The sequence below is a fragment of the Neolamprologus multifasciatus genome, chromosome 8 (genome assembly GCF_963576455.1).
Source record: "Neolamprologus multifasciatus chromosome 8, fNeoMul1.2, whole genome shotgun sequence".
Classification (NCBI taxonomy): domain Eukaryota; kingdom Metazoa; phylum Chordata; class Actinopteri; order Cichliformes; family Cichlidae; genus Neolamprologus; species Neolamprologus multifasciatus.
The window spans coordinates 23,474,607-23,495,673 of NC_140446.1; the positions used below are offsets into that span (position 1 = coordinate 23,474,607).

At 38.1% G+C, this 21,067-nt stretch overlaps 1 protein-coding gene and 1 long non-coding RNA gene across 2 annotated transcripts in view; one reads left to right on the forward strand and one right to left on the reverse strand.

Moving 5' to 3' along the window:
- Positions 1 to 8,628, reverse strand: part of pemt (phosphatidylethanolamine N-methyltransferase) — an 85,949-nt gene extending 77,321 nt beyond the window's left edge. Inside the window, exons 1-2 of the mRNA XM_085171588.1 lie at positions 8,351 to 8,628; positions 6,434 to 6,541 (exon numbers count right to left, since the gene is read on the reverse strand). Coding sequence (XP_085027714.1) covers positions 6,434 to 6,541; positions 8,351 to 8,458 — 216 coding nt within the window. The 5' untranslated portion in view covers positions 8,459 to 8,628. The remainder of the gene's footprint in view (positions 1 to 6,433; positions 6,542 to 8,350) is intronic.
- A 952-nt stretch (positions 8,629 to 9,580) lies between these two features.
- On the forward strand, positions 9,581 to 19,604 carry LOC146513138 (uncharacterized). The gene is made up of 4 exons (XR_014875888.1): positions 9,581 to 10,194; positions 10,645 to 15,134; positions 16,564 to 16,734; positions 17,970 to 19,604. It is a non-coding gene; the product is annotated as an uncharacterized LOC146513138 (long non-coding RNA).
- Positions 19,605 to 21,067: the final 1,463 nt, after the last annotated feature.

The following is a 21,067-nucleotide window of genomic DNA, read 5'->3' on the forward strand; positions in this document are numbered from 1 at the left end:
GAGAAAAGGCTGAAGTATGTCAAATTACACCCAATCAGTGGCAACGGGTCTAATAGACTGATGAATGCAAATGTGACATTTTTGGTTCAAATGTTGAGAGTTATAACAGTCAGTTTCTACAGCTATTTTCATGGTTTGGTTCAGATTGATGATCATTTTTTGATCATATGATTATTGAGTTGTGAAATATGATAGTTTTATGATATTTATCATGGTTATAAAACACTGGTTTGACATACGGTAGGGGGGTATCTCTCTGACATGCGTGGGACAACTTCTACATTCAAATATGAAGTTTTATCAATAGTAGCCATTAGAAGACGGCAACTCTAATATTATTTGCTGGTTTCTGCAAAAATCAAGTCTGTTTTTATCATGTTTGTTGAGCATGTGTTAGCAACAGCCTCCGATTTGTGTTTGACCAAAGGCAGAAGGTTGGACATTCTGATATGTTTGTTTTTCCTCCTGATGTAGAGCAGTTAACCAGCCTTGCATTTTAAACACCATTACGATGTTTAATTTGAAGATTAACTGAAGCGCGCCTTGACTTCACGTTGTAACAGGGCAGCTGCTCTGTGCTTCATCTTATTTTAGTTACATCATCCGATTCAGTATAAACGTTGGAACAGTTCAGGGATATTTTGTTGCATAAGAAACACGATTTGGAAACACTAGCCTAGCGTGGCCTCATATGGTGATAAAAAACAGCTTTTCTTTATTTGTGTAAAGTTTGAGTGTAAATGGGATAAAGCTTCCTGACTGGTACCTGCCAAGCTGCGATTGCTCTTTTACAGGTCGAACCACGTGTGGGTGCACGTATTCAGTAGTACCTCACTGTAGACTTATACCTCTATGCTGAGACTTTTAATAGGTACCTGGAGTTTTCTAATAAAAAGCTGTGTGACCAGGAAATACTGATTTTTTTTAGCACTCTATAACAACTTCTACAGAATGTCTCTCACCTCCTGATAGAACATTTCAGTTACATGTTGCTTTATATATAGAAAGGTGATTTTCTCCCAGTTCATTTAACTATTTATGATACCTTTCCATAAGACAAATCTAAAAATATGGCAGTACTTTTTAAATAAAGTTATTTATAACTTAGTTCAGATTAGTTTATATATCTTCACATGCTGAAAAAGAAGGAAACCCACATTGTTGGACCAGAGTTTAATTGTGTGTCTGAGGTAAAATGCTATTATTGTATTTTCTGTACTGCTGCACACTTTGAGCACTTGCTGTGATCTGTTGTGATCTGTTTATTTACATGTGAAGAAAAAAGAATAAAATTAGCCGTGCAAACTTTTCCTGTGAAATTAAGTGGTTGATATGAATGATATTTGTGCGTTTGGTGTGTTTTCAGAGGTGAAAATAAAACTCAGATAATGGGAGGAAATACTTTACACAATTTTCACACTTGAATATGAAAAACAGGTAAATAGTTGGGGTTCACCTAAAAAGTTTTCATACCTTTAAGCATTAATGATTCCTTTCTAGATGAGCAATCTGGTTATTCTATAAGCACTTATGCACCATCACAGATGTAGTCTGAAAACAAATTGCTGATAACAAGCGGACTAGCCGCTCCCCTCTTTCATGTTTCCCAAAAGACAATTTCAATTAATCTGACCACAGAACAGTTTTCCACTTTGCCTCAGTCCGTCTTAAATGAGCTTCAGCCCAGAGAAGATGGCACGTTTCTAGATCATGTTATCTGCATGAACTGTGTTCACAGACAGTGATTTCTGAAGTATTTTAAAGCCTGTCCTATGAAAGAAACATGTCTTTTGTCAGTGCGGTGCTACCTGAGCTGTTAAAGATCATGGGCAGCCAATAATAATTTTTGACACAATTTTCTACAGACTCTGGGGATTTTTTTGGTAATATTACATATTATAGAGATTCACAGTCTTCACAATGTTATGTTGAAGACCATTATTCTAAAATTGTTCCACAATTTGTAGACAGATTTTTGCAGATTGGTGAATTTCTGCCCAAACTCTCTAGGACACTTCTGCCGTTTCTTTTTAGTATAACTTCCTTTTCCTGTCTATTTTTACAGGTTGCTACGATAAATTTTAAAGTATGCCAATATTTTTCTTGAAATTATAAAATGTCTCACTTAAAACTTAAAATAGTTGATGTTTTTATGTTCTTTTGTAAATAAAATATGGGTTTATGAGTTTTGCACATCTTTGCTTTCTATATTTATTTGCATTTAGTAACCCAACTTTTGGCATTATGATTGTAGTTTGATATTTAGGCACTCACACTCAGATCAGCTGGTTGTTGTGTTTGTAGTTTGTAGTGTGCTGTCAACAGACAAGATGCAGAGTGCACTCGTTTCTTATGCCTCTTCCCTATTTTTTAAATTCTCATTTATTAACAGTTACAAATATTAATACAATTATTGGCTGAATATTGGCCACAAATATCAACCACCGATAAATCTTTAAGGCTTTAACCTTGACAATCCTACATAAAACTTATGGTAACCTTTAAAAAAAAAAAAAGAGTACTTGTGGTTCTGAAACGTCTGGTCCAAACTAGACTTATTAAAAAAAACCTACACATAAAAAATGAAATTTTAAATAACCATCAGCATTTTTGTCAGTCAGTTTGGTAATAAAATGTAAGTGTGCCGAAAGAAGGACGGTCCTTATTTTCCTGACATACTCAAACAGAATAGAAATGTCTTCTTAGGAGATCACACCTAAAGAATTTGGTCCCAAAGCCAAAAGAGGGCTGGGAATGTCTTCCAAACTGTTCTTCAGTTGCCTTTAGTCTTACCTGGACATTTAGGCTCCCTCTGAATGTGCAGCAGTAAACAATTTCCGTTCTTATAAGTGTTATTTTGTCACAATGCAGTGTGACTGTGACCTACTGTAAATTCTGTTACCTAAAAAATCTGCAGACAGCAGACAGACCACAGGATAATTACTGGGTCGTTCCATACTGCAAAACATCTTCAGCTCAGACGCTTTTGCTTTTACAGACTCTCCTGTCAACTCAACCATCTCCTGTTGTGTTAAAAAAAACCTAACAGGGCACCGTGTACCTCACACTGCAGCTGTTAAAGCAAAAGAAGCTTCATGTCATTGCTCACTAATAATAAAGTATACTGGCAACTTTGAAGTATGAGAGTGTTGGAAGCTTTCCAATTAAATGCTCATCCTTCTTAGAGATAATTCAGGCTACAATATTTGACTGTGTTAAAATAAATTAAGTAGTCTAAAAGTAGTATATGTTAATAGCATATAAATAATATCACACGTGCCAGATTGCAACTTTAAAGTTGGTTATTGGACTGTATGTAGTGCTGGTGTTTACAACACAGAAGGCCATTATGTTTTCAGAGAATCTATTTAAAATGCCCCAAAAGGCACCAACAGCACACAAACTAAACATTGAGGAGGTCTAGCTTGATCATTTGAAGTAATAGATGCTGTCTAGGCCAGCGGTCCCCAACCCCCGGGCCTCGGACCGGTATCGGTCCGTGAGTCGTTTGGTATCGGGCCGCGAGAGTTGAGGCTCAGGTGTGAAATGTATAGTTTTCAGGGGTTTTATCGGTTTTCAGCATTATCGTTATAATCGTTTTATAACTCGGTTTTCCTTGGTCTTTTCACATGTGTTATGAATCATTTTTCTTTTTTTCGGTACAGGTACTAGTTTTATTTTGTTGTATTTATCCGCGACACCTTAAAGGTCGGTCCATGAAAATATTGTCGGGCATAAACCAGTCCGTGGCGCAAAAAAGGTTGGGGACCGCTGGTCTAGGCTATGTCAGTCAAAGTGGCCACGCTCCTAATTCAGTTATCAAGGGTTAGGGTGCAATGCTGATGCACTGGTGCCTTTGTTAACCAGCCTTAGGTTGCCACTAGAGGAACTGCAGTTTTTGACTTTTTGACACTTTCATCAGGTAGCCTGCTTTAACAAAACTTGTCAGAAACTGAATTAAACATGTAGATGCAAATACACTTAAAAAAAAAAATGGCAGCTACCAAAACAACAAAACAAATAAATTCTGGCATGTTTATATGTATAATATTACTTCACTGTATCATTATACATATTTGTGTCTTTATACATTCACAAGATGGCTAACCCAAAGCAGAAACATCCCATCTAAAAATGGCTACTTCTGGCACATAGATAATAATGGATAAAATACAATAAACTACCTTCAAAGTAGAAATTCTCAAACTGATGTCACATCACATTTCACCTCTTTAATTATTATTTACGCTGTTCTCATTGTAGCAAACGTTTTCCTAACTGCTAAATTAAAGTCAAAGTTAGCAGATAGTTGGTAACAAAAACAAAACAAGAAAAAAAACCTGTAAAATTGTCAATCAATTTAACAGTCAAATATTTCTTGGAAATGGCATCTATTGGATCAGTTAGCAAGAGGAAACTTGTCTAATCCAAACATCCTCTAGCATTATTAGCTGCAAAATACCTCCATAACTCATCTATTATATTAATTCACAAAAGGAAAAAGTGAACTGGGAGTGTAACATTTACTTTTCCACTACCTTCTATCAAATCACTATATACAATCATCTTCCTTATTCTTTAGGTGACAACAAAGGGATTGTCATTTCTTCTTAAAATCCCACTGGCAGTTCCTTTAGCCTGATGTTGGGGTCGAGAATAACACCATCCACCCCAAATGTGTTGAGTCACTCTTTAACAAGATAATATTCCAATAAAATCGAATTAAACCTCCGTCCAGAGTAGTCACAACTTTGACAATTACCGCGCTGTAGCTCAAACAGAGGAGATAATAAAAAAAGTGAAAAGTTTGATAACCTTTCTATATGAGCAAATCCTAACGCTGTTTGTCTCACTTAAAGTATAGCCACTTAAAGCTTCTATTGCATCATAACGCTGAAACAGGATGATTTGAAATGAGTACCTCAGTGACATTTACTTAAATGCAGATAATTGGCTTCTCCTTCCATAAGACAAACATGCTGGGGCTTCTTGCTGGGCTGTGCAGGTGTTATGGTGGATAGATTAAATGGCCAAGTGAGTCATCATTAAAAGGTTAATTAAATGAATTTGGAAACCCAACACATGAACCAGTTGGAGCAGTGAAACTCTAGTTAAATTAGGCCAATTTCAGAGAATAATTCCACTGCAAAGCAGTTTATTATTGTTATTGTTATTATGAAAGTTAAGCAGCAGCATCATAGAGTTAATGAAGGCTGCTGGAGCCAATGAGATATATGAAAATGCAATATATCTGTTTGACCTCTTGTGAAGTTTTAATTAAAGATGTATAGTTATACATAAGTGTTTTTTAATCTAACTAATGCTTACGTACTTTAGATATTAATATGTTGAGTTGGCTTTATGTAACATAATGTTGTATTTACAGTATTATGTAGACTTGTAGCTATAATTAGACCACAGTGTTGACTTAATTGTCTCAATAACTACCATCAGTGGGAAAGACGTGAGCACTTATGCCTGCACTTGATACCTGGAGCATCTGTGGAGCGTCACGTAAAGGTTTATGTAATGAGTCTTTACCCTCTGATGATGTAAAGGACTAAAAATATGATTGCAGACTCTTCCTTAGTTACTAATCGCCAACACGTTGACTCCCATACTGCTATTAGCCAAAAACATGACATATCTGAGCATGCTGTGCAGTTAGTCCTTAAAAACGTGAAGAAAGTGGACACGTGGAGGGCAAAAGAAGAACAGGGAGGGCAAAAGAAAACTATTTACAGCAGATTAATAATACATAAAAGTCATATCCTTAACAAATAGGAAAATAAACAGCAAAGATATGACACAAGACCTGAGGGCTGCATCTGCCCCTTCAGTTGATCCACCTACTGTTCACCAAAGGCTCATCAGAAATGGTCATCAGAGTGGATGTTAAGAAACCATTTTTAAGTAAGGGAAACATGGAGAAAAAGCTGAGGTACACCAAATTACAAAACAAAATCTGTGGCTTCTTTTAACTTGGAAGAAGACAAAAAAGAGAGACAACACTGAGTGTTTAAAGACATCTGTAAAACAATGGAGGCTGTGTCATGGTTTGAGGCAGTGTTAATGACCCTGTTAAAGTTCTGATCTCAACCTGATAACTCATATGCTGATGACCTACATTTGTTATGCTAAAAAACGCAGAAATAACACTGAAGCCATCCTGGAAACTACAAATCCTATTTGCAATAACAGACCTCCAATCCAACTGTTTGGTTCGAGTATTGACTTTCACTGTTTGAAGGTAACCGTCACAGGTTTCAAATCGAAAAGTGTAACAAAAAGTTATTGGAAAAAAATTGCTCTTTTTGGCAATGGAAGAATAAGGTTTTGATTGCGCAGGATGAGAAGTACACACATTAAAACTAATACACACTCTTATTTAGTAGCTAAAAGAAGCTCTAATACAATCTAGAGCAGCACTTACCACATTCCAAAATAAAGGGTTAAAAAAGATGGCAATCACAGCAATACACAAGCGGGAGTCGTAAACATGAATGTGTTTTAGGAAGGCTTCCAACAGTGTCAAGTCCATCTGAAAGAAATAACCACGGGAAAATTAGAGAAACAAAAAATTGACTTGTCAATTAAGGTCACATCCATTCCATATAACATGACAATAAATAACAGATGCACCTTGTTAACCAAGCTAACTAGCCAAAACTAGCATTAGATGACAATGCCCTGGCTCTACCGGCCAATTCCAAGCCAAGTCTACAAAACAATTTTGAGCTCATCTTTCATATACAGTCTATTACACATTATACAACCATCTTCCCTAATCTGACCAATGTGTCCTTGTCTTATGGTTTGAACTGGCCAGTTCAAGTCATGCTTTATCAAAAGCTTTCGTACAGCGCTTTGATATTGAACAAGCAGGAGCAAAATAATCTCAGATCACACAGTGAAACACGCTGAAGGGTGTAAAGATTACTTTAATTAATTTTTATGAAGTGCAGCAACAGCAATAAGATTTCTTTCAACAGTAGGCTCCTCTGTGTGGTTTTCCACTTTATACCCATTGACGCCAGTGATGGAAAGCAATAAAATCTGTCCTTAGGCTAATGCCCTCTGTTTACTTTGGGTGTTTTCTGTGTTCTTCACAGTGTCAGCACCAAAAGGGAATTATAGCCAAAAGTACTGTGAGCCATTTTGCAGTTAGTCAACAGGAAAGATCGGCAGACTTCATGACAGCATCGTGACTACATAAAATTTACTTCTTTTTAGCCTGAAGGCTTTGCTAAAGGAATGGTTTGGATTACAAGGGCTTGGAGGGGGGCTTGCAGTTCTTACATTACGGGGTAAAACTGAAACTGGCAAACTGGAAACCGGGGGTAAAACTGAAACTGGCAAATGGTAAGTAAATATCTGCCAAGATTTAATGGAGCAGGACAAAAGGGTGGTAAAAACACTTCACACTACTGTGTGTTTTAATTAAAAAGGCTAATCACAGCTAATCTTTTATCTGGAACGATAAGAAAAGAGAAAAGGGAAATTAAACAGGTTGGCATTACTTTGTTGAGATATATGCAGCAGATAAGATGTTACATGCTCACAAGATTCTGTAGGCTAACAGCATACACAATTTAATTTTTGCATTTTGCGTCTTTACATATATTATATTTGTCATGTGTGGAAATGAAGCTAAACGTCTGCACAAAGTTGCCAGCCATCAACAGATACATACACAAATTAAAATATGAAAATAAAATGTAAAATTTAAAACATTTAAAAATGTAAATAAAAATATGATGGGCTGGGTTAGATAAATATAATAAATAAATAAATAAATAAATAAATAAATAAATAAATAAATAACACCTAACCTTTAATCATTTTTTTTTTTAATTTACTAACACATATTTCGTTTATGGATATGGAAAATGTAATGTTAAAATGTTCTGCTTGGTATTTGTTTTATTACTTCAATAATGATGAACTTATCTTTGAAATGCACAATTTAATAGCTAGCAAACATGGCACTTTCCGTGCTCCGTTTTTTCAACCTGCGCCGGTTACGTAACCTCTTCTGTTTTAATCAAAATAAGAGCATAACAATACCCTGCATGTCACAAAATATACATGTTATGGCTCAATTAAACAGACAAGAATTGTTACGTCTGTGTTTTATGCTGAAACTGCGTTGTACTGGTCATAGTAAACACGTGTTCTCCGAATGAAGAAAGTCGTGCATTTATTTTGAAATTACAAACTGTACCGACTGTGTTTTCCGGCGGTCAGAGCGCAATAGTTAAGTCGGTCTGTCAAGAGACAAATGTAGCTTCTCAGGGAAGCGGCGCTACGTTACGCGGAACAACTTCCTGTGACACGGCTTCACTTTTACCTTGGAATAATCGACGTTGTTGAGCCCTCCGCAGCAGTCGAGCAGCGCGGGGTGGTTGTCTGTAGCAGGACTGTCGTTCCGCTCAGCCTCTGCGTTGCTGTCACTCATATACACGCAGAGTGGACACTAACGGACACGCAGCACTCACACACCGGCGCGGAAGATAAGTGTTGCACAGTAAACAGAGCAAAGTTCTAATTTATCAATAAAAAGAGGCGGCAGTTGTGGGTATCTACATATGTCCAGATAACCTCCAACCTTGCAGTGCATTGTGGGAAAGCGGTTCAATTTATTTATTTTATTTATTTTATTTTATTTTATTTTTGCAGATGAAGAAAATAATAACAAAATAATGTTTTAATATTTATTTGAATATGTTTTGTAAAATACACCTGAACATTTAATATTAGATTTTTTTTAATGTCCTTTTTTCCCTCTTCTGTAGTAAAAAGGATCGCCTGTCGCTCTAGAGTGACATCTGCTGGATGTAGGACCCCCTCCCAGCTATAACCTCTATAAACCGTTCAGTTGTAAAACACATCAGTTTAAATGCAAGATAAAGATTGAAACTGATTTTTTTGTAAGTGTTTTTCCTTTTTTTAGAAGTCTAAATTAAAGGGTAATAACACTTTACTGTTTCCAACTCTTTGTGTGTTTACAGTTCTCTTTTCCTGACTCACTGTCTTTTCATGGACCTCTTTCTCCCGACCTACTTCCACCCCTGATTCCTTTTAACCTCGTCATTTTCTAATCTTTTTTAAAAATGTTCCTACAGCTCTTCGTCTTTCCTTTCTGCTTTCTTCTTACTCATCCTTCCACCTTGCTTTTATCATCCTATTCTCTGCTTTTTCCCATTACATTTTTCACACTTCCTTGTTGTATTGTCTTCCCATGACCTCTTTATTTGCATCCCTTTAACATCTTTTTTCCTGTTCCTGTTCAACATCACAATCTTATTTCCCTTCCTTCCTCATTCTCATTTATTCTCATTTAATCTATGTCCATACTCTGTCCTCTCTATTTTCTCCACCTTTTCCTTTACTTTGTTCTTTCCTTTTACACTTCCTCCTCTCCTCCTCCAACTGCCAGTGTTTGTTTGGAGTCAGTCATTAAGCAGAAGACACCCCATGTAGAGGGAGAAATAGAGGAAATGCACTGAAAGCCTTGTAGCTCCCTGACAGAGCATATCCATTCATCATCGCATGTAAGCCGACAACTTTGCCACTGGAGCGTTAAAGTGTGTGTTAACAATATTCCTAGGAGTGGACATCCCACCAAATTTACCCCAAGGTCAGACCATATAGTGGTTAGAGAAACTGATAACAAAGTGCTACATCTTCGACTCTGCAGCCCTCCATTAGCGGGTTAAATGTTAAAGTTCATGACAGTACAAAAAGACAGGCGGTAGTAGTAAAAGACTGAAAAAGTATGGCTGGGTTGCCAGAAAAAAGCCTCTTCTCTCTAAAAGAACATGGCAACATGGCTTAGGTTTGCAAAGGTGCATCTGAAAAAAATCACAAGAAAGTATCAGTATTGAAATTACAATGTAATTATAGTTACAACTGTAAGTAAGGTTATAATGATACTAGAATTTCAAACTACTGCAAAAAGAACCCAGGACAATACTCCATACCCAATAACATTTTTGATACCATTGGGACAATTTTGACCTCATCCTGCAACAACAGAAGGCAAGGCAAGGCAAGGCAAGTTTATTTGTATAGCACAATTCAACAACAAGGTGATTCAAAGTGCTTTACAGAGACATTAGAAACAAAAACAAATAAAAAGCATGATTTAAAATTGATTAAAACAAGCAAACTAACAAACAAACAAACAAAACAGTATATAAAATCCATCCATCCATCCATTCGCTTCCGCTTATCCTTTTCAGGGTCACGGGGGGCGCTGGAGCCTATCCCAGCTGTCATAGGGCGAGAGGTGGGGTACACCCTGGACAGGTCGCCAGTCTGTCACAGGGCCAACACACAGGGACAGACAACCATTCGCACTCACATTCACTCGCACATTCACACCTAATGGCAATTTGGATTTTCCAATTAACCTATCCCCACAAGCTGCATGTCTTTGGACGGTGGGAGGAAGCCGGAGTACCCGGAGAGAACCCATGAAAACACGGGGAGAACATGCAAACTCCACACAGAAAGACCCCGGCCTGATGTTGGAATTGAACTCAGGACCTTCTTGCTGTGCGGCAACAGTGCTAACCACCGTGCCACCGTATATATATATAGGGGTATATAAAATCAAAACAGATAAAATCAGAACAGTAGATAAAATCAGTAGTTAAAATGTAAGTTTTGAAATTTAAGCTTAAGTGCGGACTTGGTGTTTTATTCAAATGCAGCTGAGAACAGGTGAGTCTTCAACCTGGATTTAAATAAACTGAGTGTTTCAGCTGATCTGAGGCTTTCTGGGAGTTTGTTCCAGATATAAGGAGCATAAAAGCTGAATGCGGCTTCTCCGTGTCTGGTTCTGACTCTGGGAACTGATAAAAGACCGGATCCAGATGACCTGAGGGATCTGGAAGGTTCATACTGGGTCAGGAGGTCACTGATGTATTTTGGTCCTAAACCATTCAGAGCTTTATAGACCAGCATCAGAACTTTAAAGTCTATCCTCTGACGGACAGGCAGCCAGTGTAAAGACCTCAGAGCTGGACTGATGTGGTCCACTTTTTTGGTCTTAGTGAGGACTCGAGCAGCAGAGCTCTGAATGAGCTGTAGTTGTCTGACTGATTTTTTAGGTAGACCTGTAAAGATGCTGTTACAGTAATCAAGCCTACTAAAGATGAATGCATGGACTAGCTTTTCCAGGTCCTGTTGAGACATCAGATCTTTTATCCTTGATATATTCTTGAGGTGATAGTAAGCTGATTTTGTTATTGTCTTAATGTGTTTTTCTAAGTTTAGGTCTGCATCCATCACTACACCCAAATTTCAGAAGGAATAACTTAATATTCTATCCTTGATTTGCAGTCAGCTAGACGCTAAGTTAATGATAACAGGTGGTTAATGTGGCTATCGGGTAGCTGCTACCAGTTGAACGCCTAACGTTAACGTGTGCGACTTCAAGGTGACATTTATAATAACTGTCTAATACTTCAGTGTTATTGAAATGAGAGCCGCGGTGACCTCTTTAAAATTCTTTTAAAGTTTTCTTCAGTGTTATGAATGTTAATTTCTTCAAGTGTTAGCGGGGAGAGGAGCTGTGTGCCTGTTTGTATACAATGGTGCACTCTGAAGTACTGTGCCAAGTGGAGGAGGTGACAAGGGCACTGTTTATATTGATATTCTTGCAAATTAATATCAAATTCGAAAATAACTTTAGTGTCAAATAATATCTGAGTATCGGTTTTCTTTGACATCCCTAAATTTAAGTAAATTTAAGTAGTGCATAATTAATTTTAAAGTAACCTACTGCGTAATGTCCTGGTAATTTAGCAGAAAAACAGACAATATTTCCCCATCTTAGATACAGGGGCGTTTCGGGCTTACAGTATACTTAAAGTATACCTGGAAATTAGACAAGATGGAGCCACTCCATAATACAGCCCTCACGCCAAAAAGTACAGCATACTTACAATGTGAGAGAGAATTTCAACTAAAATACAGTTAAATTCCATTTAATTACACCCTTAGGGCCAGGCCATTCTGGGACAATGTCCTTCAGATAGAGATGATTGCCCATAGTGCACTTTTGGTAAAAACCAGCCATATTAACAGAAACACCTCATGTCGAATATCAAACACTGACATGAAGAAGTGATGAGGCCACAGGATCTGGGCACCCTGCAGCCATTAAGCTGACCGTGAGCTCTTTTGTATTCTAGATTCAAATATGAGGCCAACTGTCCAACAGCTAAAGCTTGGTCCAGACTGAGTTTTCCAGCGGGACAAATATTCCAAGTAAAACAGCAAATCTACATCAGAATGGCCAAAGAAGAAAGGAACTGAGGTGCAACAATGACCCAGTCAAATTCAAGACCTCAGTTGGATTTAGATGCTGTGCTGGGACTTAAAGATAGCTGTGAATAAAGGTATGCCTGCAAATTTCAATGAACTGAAGTAACACTGTAAGTAAGAGTGGGAGATTGATCAAATTTAATCAGCCACTCACACTGATATTAACTGAAATATTTTACCTGGTGCAAAATATGCTCAAGTGCGTAAATATGGCTCTATGAATAGTATTTTATTGCAAGCAACTGTGAATAAGCAATATGTGGAAGTGATTGAGAGACACTAAAGTGACTAAAGATAACAACACTATTCCTAAGCGACTTGTCAGTCGTAGGATAAAAATACATTTTCTTAACCACTTTAATACCCTGCTTTATTTTTATGCTCTAAGTAGCAACATCATTTACAAAATAAACATCATGCTGTGTTGAAGATACTTTATAGCAATTGAGATGACAAAATGATGATAAACTCATTCAATTCATAAAATAAATAATTAATTATTCAATCCAATAACAAATCGTACATTTTGCAGCTGAATTTCCTACACGACTAAACTGTCTTTTTCAATAATATAATCGGTTACCTTATTTACTCATCCTTATTGGACAAAATTGCTGCTGTGGTTATTGAAATTGAGTATGCAGGACCAGCAGAGATTTAAGTCATGTGTTCTTAAGCAATGGCAGTAGCTGCTTGCATCACTGTGACTGTACAAATGATGTTTTTTTTCCCCCAAAGAGAGTGACTGTCATAGCAAATGTTTGATTCTAACTTTCCTCCTTCATTGCTAAGGATCATGAAAAAATATCACATGTCTCTATTTCTTTGCTCACTAACATGATGTATGTTTTAATATAGTTCTTCTCAGAACCATATTTCAGTGTGTGCTTCAAAACAAAATTAGGACAATTCCTCCACCATATTTACTGTTTTACATTTGGCTTTGACACTTTAACACCTCTCTCCTTCGCACACATCGATAACAATTTGATCCAAAGATTTCAAATTTTGATTTATGGATTCACTGGACTCAATTTGGCCCTGCAACAGACTGGCAACCTGTCCAAGGTGCACCCTGCCTCTCATCTAAGACAGCTGGGATAGGCTCCAGCGCCCCCCTCGACCCTGAAAAGGATAAGTGGAAGCGAATGGATGGATGGATAGATGGATTCAATTTGGCATACCTTTTCTCCCTCTTTCATAAGAATGGCTGCTTGATAGCCACCTTTCAGCTGAGACTTTGTGATGAGGGTTTGGCAAACAATAGATCGATCAACTGAATGGCTAGATGCATCTGTCAGGTCCTGTCAGGTCTTGTATTTCTATTTCTTATGGACCTGACTTCCAGATACTTCTTATTTGCTGTGGACAGTTTTATGACTGCAACTTCTTTTATTTCCTCTTGTCCAGTTTCATTTTGCCAAGATAGGCCAGTTTTTTCAGTTAATAGCTCTATGCCAATCACCTTATTGCTGCAAAAATACAACATTATGATTATCAAACTGTGATATCGAAAGAAATGCAAAATATAAAAATGGTTCTTTTCTAAGTTGTCTGTTACATGTAGACTTAGGTGACTTTAATATGTTTGAATAAGCCTTAGGTCATTGTTAAATGGCTTAACATATTCCCTTGCAAATGGTTGTATATAAGCACTATACTGAAAATGAGTGAAAAAGCAACAATACCATAAGAAAAGATCTTGGTCCTTGGAAGCAAAATGAAAAGAAATGAGGGATTTCTCATAAAATTTGTGCAGTACCTTTTGCTTATGTAAATGCACAAAAACAATTTTGGGGGGGTTTAGCTTGAGAAAAAATAGATGGCTTCAATGATTATGGTAACAAGACGTTACGCCATCCCCCCTGTGTTTTTTGACCAATTTATCCACCACGAGGTCCTCGCTGCACAGCTGAGGAGAGTTTGTTGGCTTTATTTCGGCCGCATTTATTACACACACCTGTCAAAAAACGACGGTGCCCCTTTGATTACATAGCTGGCTGAATAATGGCATAGACACATCTGGTCAAAGTTTTGAAAGGCCTGTTGGGTTTGCAGGACAAATAATTGTAGCTATTTCCATGTATAGTTAAACATTAATCGGGCTATTCACATAAAAACCATTGCCGTAAGTTAATTTGCATTCAATACACATACACATACAAGAGGGTCAAGTACCACTGAAATATCACTAAAAGAAAAAAAAAAAACACATTTTGCAGGTCTTCCCTTCTTATGCTGTTTCTCTATCTCATGCTTCAGTCTTAGAGCCTGCAGGAACTCTTTATTTCCTTCACCTTCTTCTCTCACTGATATATCTATTAACACATGTTGCTATGAGGTTTAATTGACTGCATTCACTGCTCAAGACCCAGGTCTCTCAGGCAGAAGGTGCATACAGAGTAAAGCTGTCAAAATGCTATGTCAACATCAGTTACTCAGTGGAACATGTTTGTATTATATATTCGTTTCCACATGAAAGGATCTGCAAATCATTGGATAACTGTATCAGTGAGATGTGGTTCTACCTGCTTGCAGTGTTACTGTTCGTGCGCATTAATCAATCGTAGCTTTTATCCTACGCTAAGGAGATACACCACCATTCAAATTCACTGAAGTATGTATGTAGGTGAGTGAATCAGTGTTCAAGTGCATTTCTACAGTCTATACAGGAGTAGCAGGTAAAACTATGCATATATTAACTGTTCCTTTCATAGCTGAAGGGGACGTGGCAAATTGTTGGACCTTTGATGCATTTAGACAAGTGAACATTTGAAAGAGTACCTACAGAAAAAAAGGTAAGATACTCAGTCTCTTCTTTAAATATCCACAAATATAAAAACTAGCTACAACTTTGGTATCAAAAGGCAGTCTTTCTCACTACAGCAATACATATATATATATATATATATATATATATATATATATATATATATATATATAGAAGCTCCCAGGCCTCTAGTAGAGGACCCGAGCTTGAAGGATAAACCGCCCACAGAGGCGTGCTGGGTGTATGTATATATATATATATATATATATATATATATATATATATATATATATATATATATATATATATATATATATATATGCAATGGCCACCTGTTTCTGGCATCAGCTTGCTCATTTTTTTCACTCCCATCCATATAAAATTGCTTCCATTTTAAAGTTTCCTTGCATTCACTGGTTTCTCTTCCTTGTACTGCCCAATATAAAACTCCAGCCTTCAATCTAGACTTTCCACAGGTAATCCAATAACAGTCTGAGCAATTTGCACAATAAAAATAAATAAAATAAGCAATTAAACTGACACTTTTATCGCCCGAGTTAACAAATGAATGTTGTTAATTCATATTATTAATGATTATTTATATTTTGTAATTGTATTTAATTATATTTTTTGAAAGTTAAAAATCATTTTACGGCACCCGTGAGATTAATCAACCACATTATGTATTATATAGTTATTGGTAAATGCTTACAAATGGTGAAGCATCCATTTATGAAACATATTAGCCTATTACATATCTTTAAAATAAAAAATTAGCACCGTGACTACAAAGTAGATCTACAAAGGTACATGTTACACTTTTCAGTTCATATTTTACGATTCCAGCACTAAAAATAGTTGCTTTCCACAGCAAGATATTATTTCATTTTTCAAATTTGACACTTGCGAAGTCATCCAGTGGAGAGATTGGACCGTTTGAGCCAGTTCTGGCCCTTAGGTCATTGCATTAACCCAATTTATTGGCTACATTATATTCACAAATAGAATACTAGGTAATGATAATGACACCTTTCCCTTTATTTGTTCCTTTTCATATTTCTACTACCTATTCATTCATTCATTGAAGAATATATTGACACACACTCTCCCAGTAAAGCAGTAAAGATCATGCAGTTAATCTGTTTAATCTTTGTTTAACTGTTGCTGAGGTGATGCTTTACCTGATTAATTATTTCCTTTTTATGATATTGTTGTTAGTTTTTTCACTGGCCCACTAACATGTTGTATATGTAAATGATTGCTTTGTTGTCATGACTCTCCTGGAAATGTCCTGCGCTAGTTTCCATATGTATTTGCTCTTTGTTTTATGGGAAGAGGTGCGTCTTAGAGCTGATTAATCACTGTATAAATAAATAAATTAATAAATTGTCACCGCACAGCAGCGGGTAGCAAATTGAGTCTAATAAATCTTTCTCTGTTTGTTTGCTTGCCAACAGGACAGAGGAAAAGTGTGCCGAGAATGAATACACCTCCTGCACTCAAACAACAACATCCGTTACTATACACGATGAGTCTGATGTCCTTAAATGGAAGATGCGCTTCCTTCTGGATTACAAGAAACTGCGGAACCCTCGTGCTATCAGTACATCTTGTTTGCGAATGTTACTGTAAGTTGCATTTCATAGGGATCGATATGTTCTTTGCATAAGTGAGCTCTTTTGCGTAAGTCGAAATTAGCGTAATAACTCATGGTTGTTACGAATCAGAGATGAGGTGTTCGGTACTAAACTGAACTGCTGATGAGTTTCAGCATTACGTACTCTATTAATTCAGTAAAGCTGCTAAAAGCATTAGGAGGAGAGCCCGAAGCATAAACAGCAGGATGGACTGCCACTGTTTCCTTTAGCAGATTTGTAATTCTTATCAATTTCCTGTCTTGTGCTATCTGATCCCTTACTATTGACATCTATTATTCTGGTGATCTAACACTGTGCAATGGACGGCCGAGCAGGCAGCAGCTCAGCAGGCTGAAGCTTGTAATAGCCATGGGGAAAAATCATTACACTAGAACTATTAAGGAGATTATTCATTAATGAACAGGATTCAACAGGAGATTCTACTGAAATTACACCAACATTAAACCAAATAAAGTATATAACTGTCACTGACAATTTGCATGTAAAAAATTATATTCGGTGCTAAATGTGCGTCTGGAAACGCTCTAAAGGAGTGTGTTGTAACCACTTTCTGTTGCCTCCATTTGTGATTTGGAATAAAGTCAGATTTACTTATTTTTCTTTGGTGTTTCAGTGCTTTCACTTTGGGTGAGGGAATTGTGGGAAAATAAATGCAGAGCCTTCCGCTTGTTGTCATTCCGTCGGCCTTTGACCGTAAACACGAGAGAAAGCTGGAAGAAAACGATGTCACCCAGCGGCTGTTTTGATAAATAGTGTTTACCTGCACTGAATCCTGTGGGAAGCTGTCCATGTGTATTGTATGCTGTCCATGTATAAATAGGCCATGTACTGTATCTAATGTGGGTTTGTGCTTGGACAAGTTCTCGTCCAGTAACAAGAACCACCTGAAATTGCCTGACACACAGGAAAGTGTTGTACATGTTTGCAGTTAAATTCTCTCTATCTCAACTCGGCACAAAGGAGCTACTGTACGTCTGAGTGCCCTGCTCTCTCTCAGTAGACATGCCAAGTGATAATTTGATGGGCTGTGCTGTGTCCTTCACACATTGCAAAAGTCTTTAAAGAGTGAAGTCCCTTAGTGGAAGACAGAAAATCCTCCAACTCCCACAAAAATGGTTTGACTGTACACCTGCAGTAAGAGTGATAATAATAAATCTGATGGTCAGTGATCAAGTACGATAAAGTTTTTTTCTACTGCTTTGTAGGAATCATGATGATAGTGGACACAAGGAAGAAGAGGAGGCCTCACCAGCCGCTGTTTTTCTGGGGTCTTGAAGTGGGGAGGGTGAGCAGCTTTAGGTACCTGGGTGACATCACTGAAGACCTCACCTGCACACTGAACTCCACACAGCTGGTCAAGAAGGCTCAGCAGCGGCTGTATTTCCTGAGGAGGCTGAGGAAATTTGGTATACAGCAGATTCTACAGCTACATTGTGGTGAGCACACTGACCAGCTGCGTCGCTGCATGGTACGGCAGCGCTACTGCTATGAACCACAAACGCCTGCAGAGAGTGATAACAACCGCAACCCAACATAGACTGTTCACACTTCTGTCCTCAGGACGAAGGTTTAGAAGTGTGAAGTCCAGAACATCCCGACTCACCAATTCCTTCTTCCCCACTGCTTTCAGACTCTTGAACAGCTGACCTATTTTACCAGTAATCATAATTTTTGCACATCAAGTTATCTTACATATCAAACCAGCATATTAAGCTCATAGCTCTTTTACACACAAATCTATTTAATACTTTTTCTTGTCTCCATTTATTTATACTCTTAGTATTTTATCTGTTCTAGTTCTATTGTACATATTAACAACTGTGTGTGGACAGCAGAGAAAGAATTGCATTGCACAGAGAAATGCTTTTCTTTATACCGCTTTGAATCTTGAATCATTGGCTTGAAGTGGTAAGAGCAAATGTTGTATATGTTAAAATGTTGAATAGTTTGCCCGTTGTTTTCCAAGTCCAGGAAGTCCAAGAGTCCAAGCAGCACCTCACTACTGGTCTAAATATAACAAGACTGCAGAAGGCTGGATAAAGGGCTTGATGCTGTTAAATGTATACCATAGGTACGTCAAAAACACAAAACCCTACACAAAATTCTGTAGGTCATAACCTGACGTGCACCTCTCCGGAAGCGTAACTAGTCCAATAACATATTGTCATTGGCATGTTCAGTACCACTGATTCTTCCTATGTTGGTCCTGCTACTTTATGTTTACTTTTACTTTATGTTTAGTTTTCCAGTTTTCATGAGAGAATATTAAGTATCACCCCAATGTCGGGAATAAGAATCATAGCCTGAATATACAGTACAGAATCACACATGTCAGCAAATTCCCGAATGGAGACTGCCAAAGCTTTCAGAATGGATATGAGGGAATATACAAAGAAATCGAAAAACTGTTGGCTTCCAAAAGTCCCAGCACTATTTGAATCTATAATGGCTTACTCTACATTACTCTACTCTACATAAAACACTTGAACCACAAGTGTTTTGTATGCAGAGCCAGGGTTAGGGTTAGCCTAACCTTAACCCTAACCCTAAGGTAATTAACACCATACAATTCCTGTTATTGGTAGTCTTTTGCTCTTTGTGTCTCCATACATTATTCCACATGTATTTCCAGCTGTCCCCTACCCTCCAAATTAGGCCTTTGTGTATTTATACCTTCAGAGCCCTTTAGTCTTTCTTCCGATGTCTACTTATCTCCATGTTTCTGTCACGGTCTGGCTGGCAGACCGTGGGGAGATGGGGAAATAGGACCCAAACGCCGGACTCTTCAGTGCAACAGTGTTTATTTACAAGGTGGTGAAGTAAACAACAATAAATCCCCAGTTTCAATTCAATTCAATTCAATTTTATTTATATAGCGCCAAATCACAACAAATGTCGCCTCAAGGCGCTTCATAGATACAGAGAAAAGCCCAACAATCATATGACCCCCTATGAGCAAGCACTTTGGCGACAGTGGGAAGGAAAAACTCCCTTTTAACAGGAAGAAACCTCCGGCAGAACCAGGCTCAGGGAGGGGCGGGGCCATCTGCTGCGACCGGTTGGGGTGAGAGAAGGAAGACAGGATAAAGACATGCTGTGGAAGAGAGACAGAGATTAATAACAGATACGATTCAATACAGAGAGGTCTGTTAATACATAGTGAGTGAGAAAGGTGACTGGAAAGGAAAAACTCAATGCATCATGGGAATCCCCCGGCAGCCTACATCTATTGCAGCATAACTAAGGGAGGATTCAGGGTCACCTGGTCCAGCCCTAACTATATGCTTTAGCAAAAAGGAAAGTTTTAAGCCTAATCTTAAAAGTAGAGATAGTGTCTGTCTCCTGAATCCAAACTGGAAGCTGGTTCCACAGAAGAGGGGCCTGAAAACTGAAGGCTCTCCCTCCCATTCTACTTTTAAATACTCTAGTTTCCCAGACTCCCGTGTAGTGTCTTCTTCCCAAAAGTCCCCGTGTAGTGCTCTCTGCCCCAGTGTCCCTGCACTCCCCGTGCTCACTGCTCCTTCTCGTCCCACACTCCTCCTGAGGGGAAAACAATAGAGGCAGTCGTTACTTGTCCCAGCAGGCATACACTCACACTTGACTGTGCTTGAAGACTGACGTGTAGTCAAACGCAATAATCCAGCGTCGGTGGAAGCTCCATCGCTCATCTAAATAGCTCCACCGACGAGCCCAGATGAGGAGCAGGTGTGCGGCAAGGACTTCGGGTGTTGCCAGCCCTCAAGTCAGGCCACGCCCCCAGGGCTGAAGGTGCCTGTAACTTGGCCACAGAAGAAAGGCAACACACACGCACATACCTGCCTACATACAGATGTGCACAGGGGCAGTGCAGACAACACACCAAATAATAATAATGATAATAATGACGATAATAATAATAATAATAAACAATAATAACAACAACAGTCATAGTCCCCACTGCCCACGGACCCCGAGTCCCCAGAGCCGGGTCCGTGACAGTTTCTTTCCACCAATGTGCACCGAACTCTTCGAACTCCCTTTTGTCCTGAGCAAGTCCACATTTACGTGTTTTTCATTCATGTGTTCACTGAATTTGGAGTCTGTTGTGTATTCTGTTTCTCTGAATATTTGGGGTGTTGTTTTTTCCATCATTAAAAGTGAGTTTTGTGCTAAAACCGCCTCCCTGTAGGGTCTGAAAACCATGACACAGTTACTGTGAAATTGGAAAGAAGCATAATATACTCCAGGGCAAAGCTTTCATTTCACATTCCATCCATCTTCTATATCGCTTTATGAAGCGAGAAGTACTCGGTGTTTCCTCTGC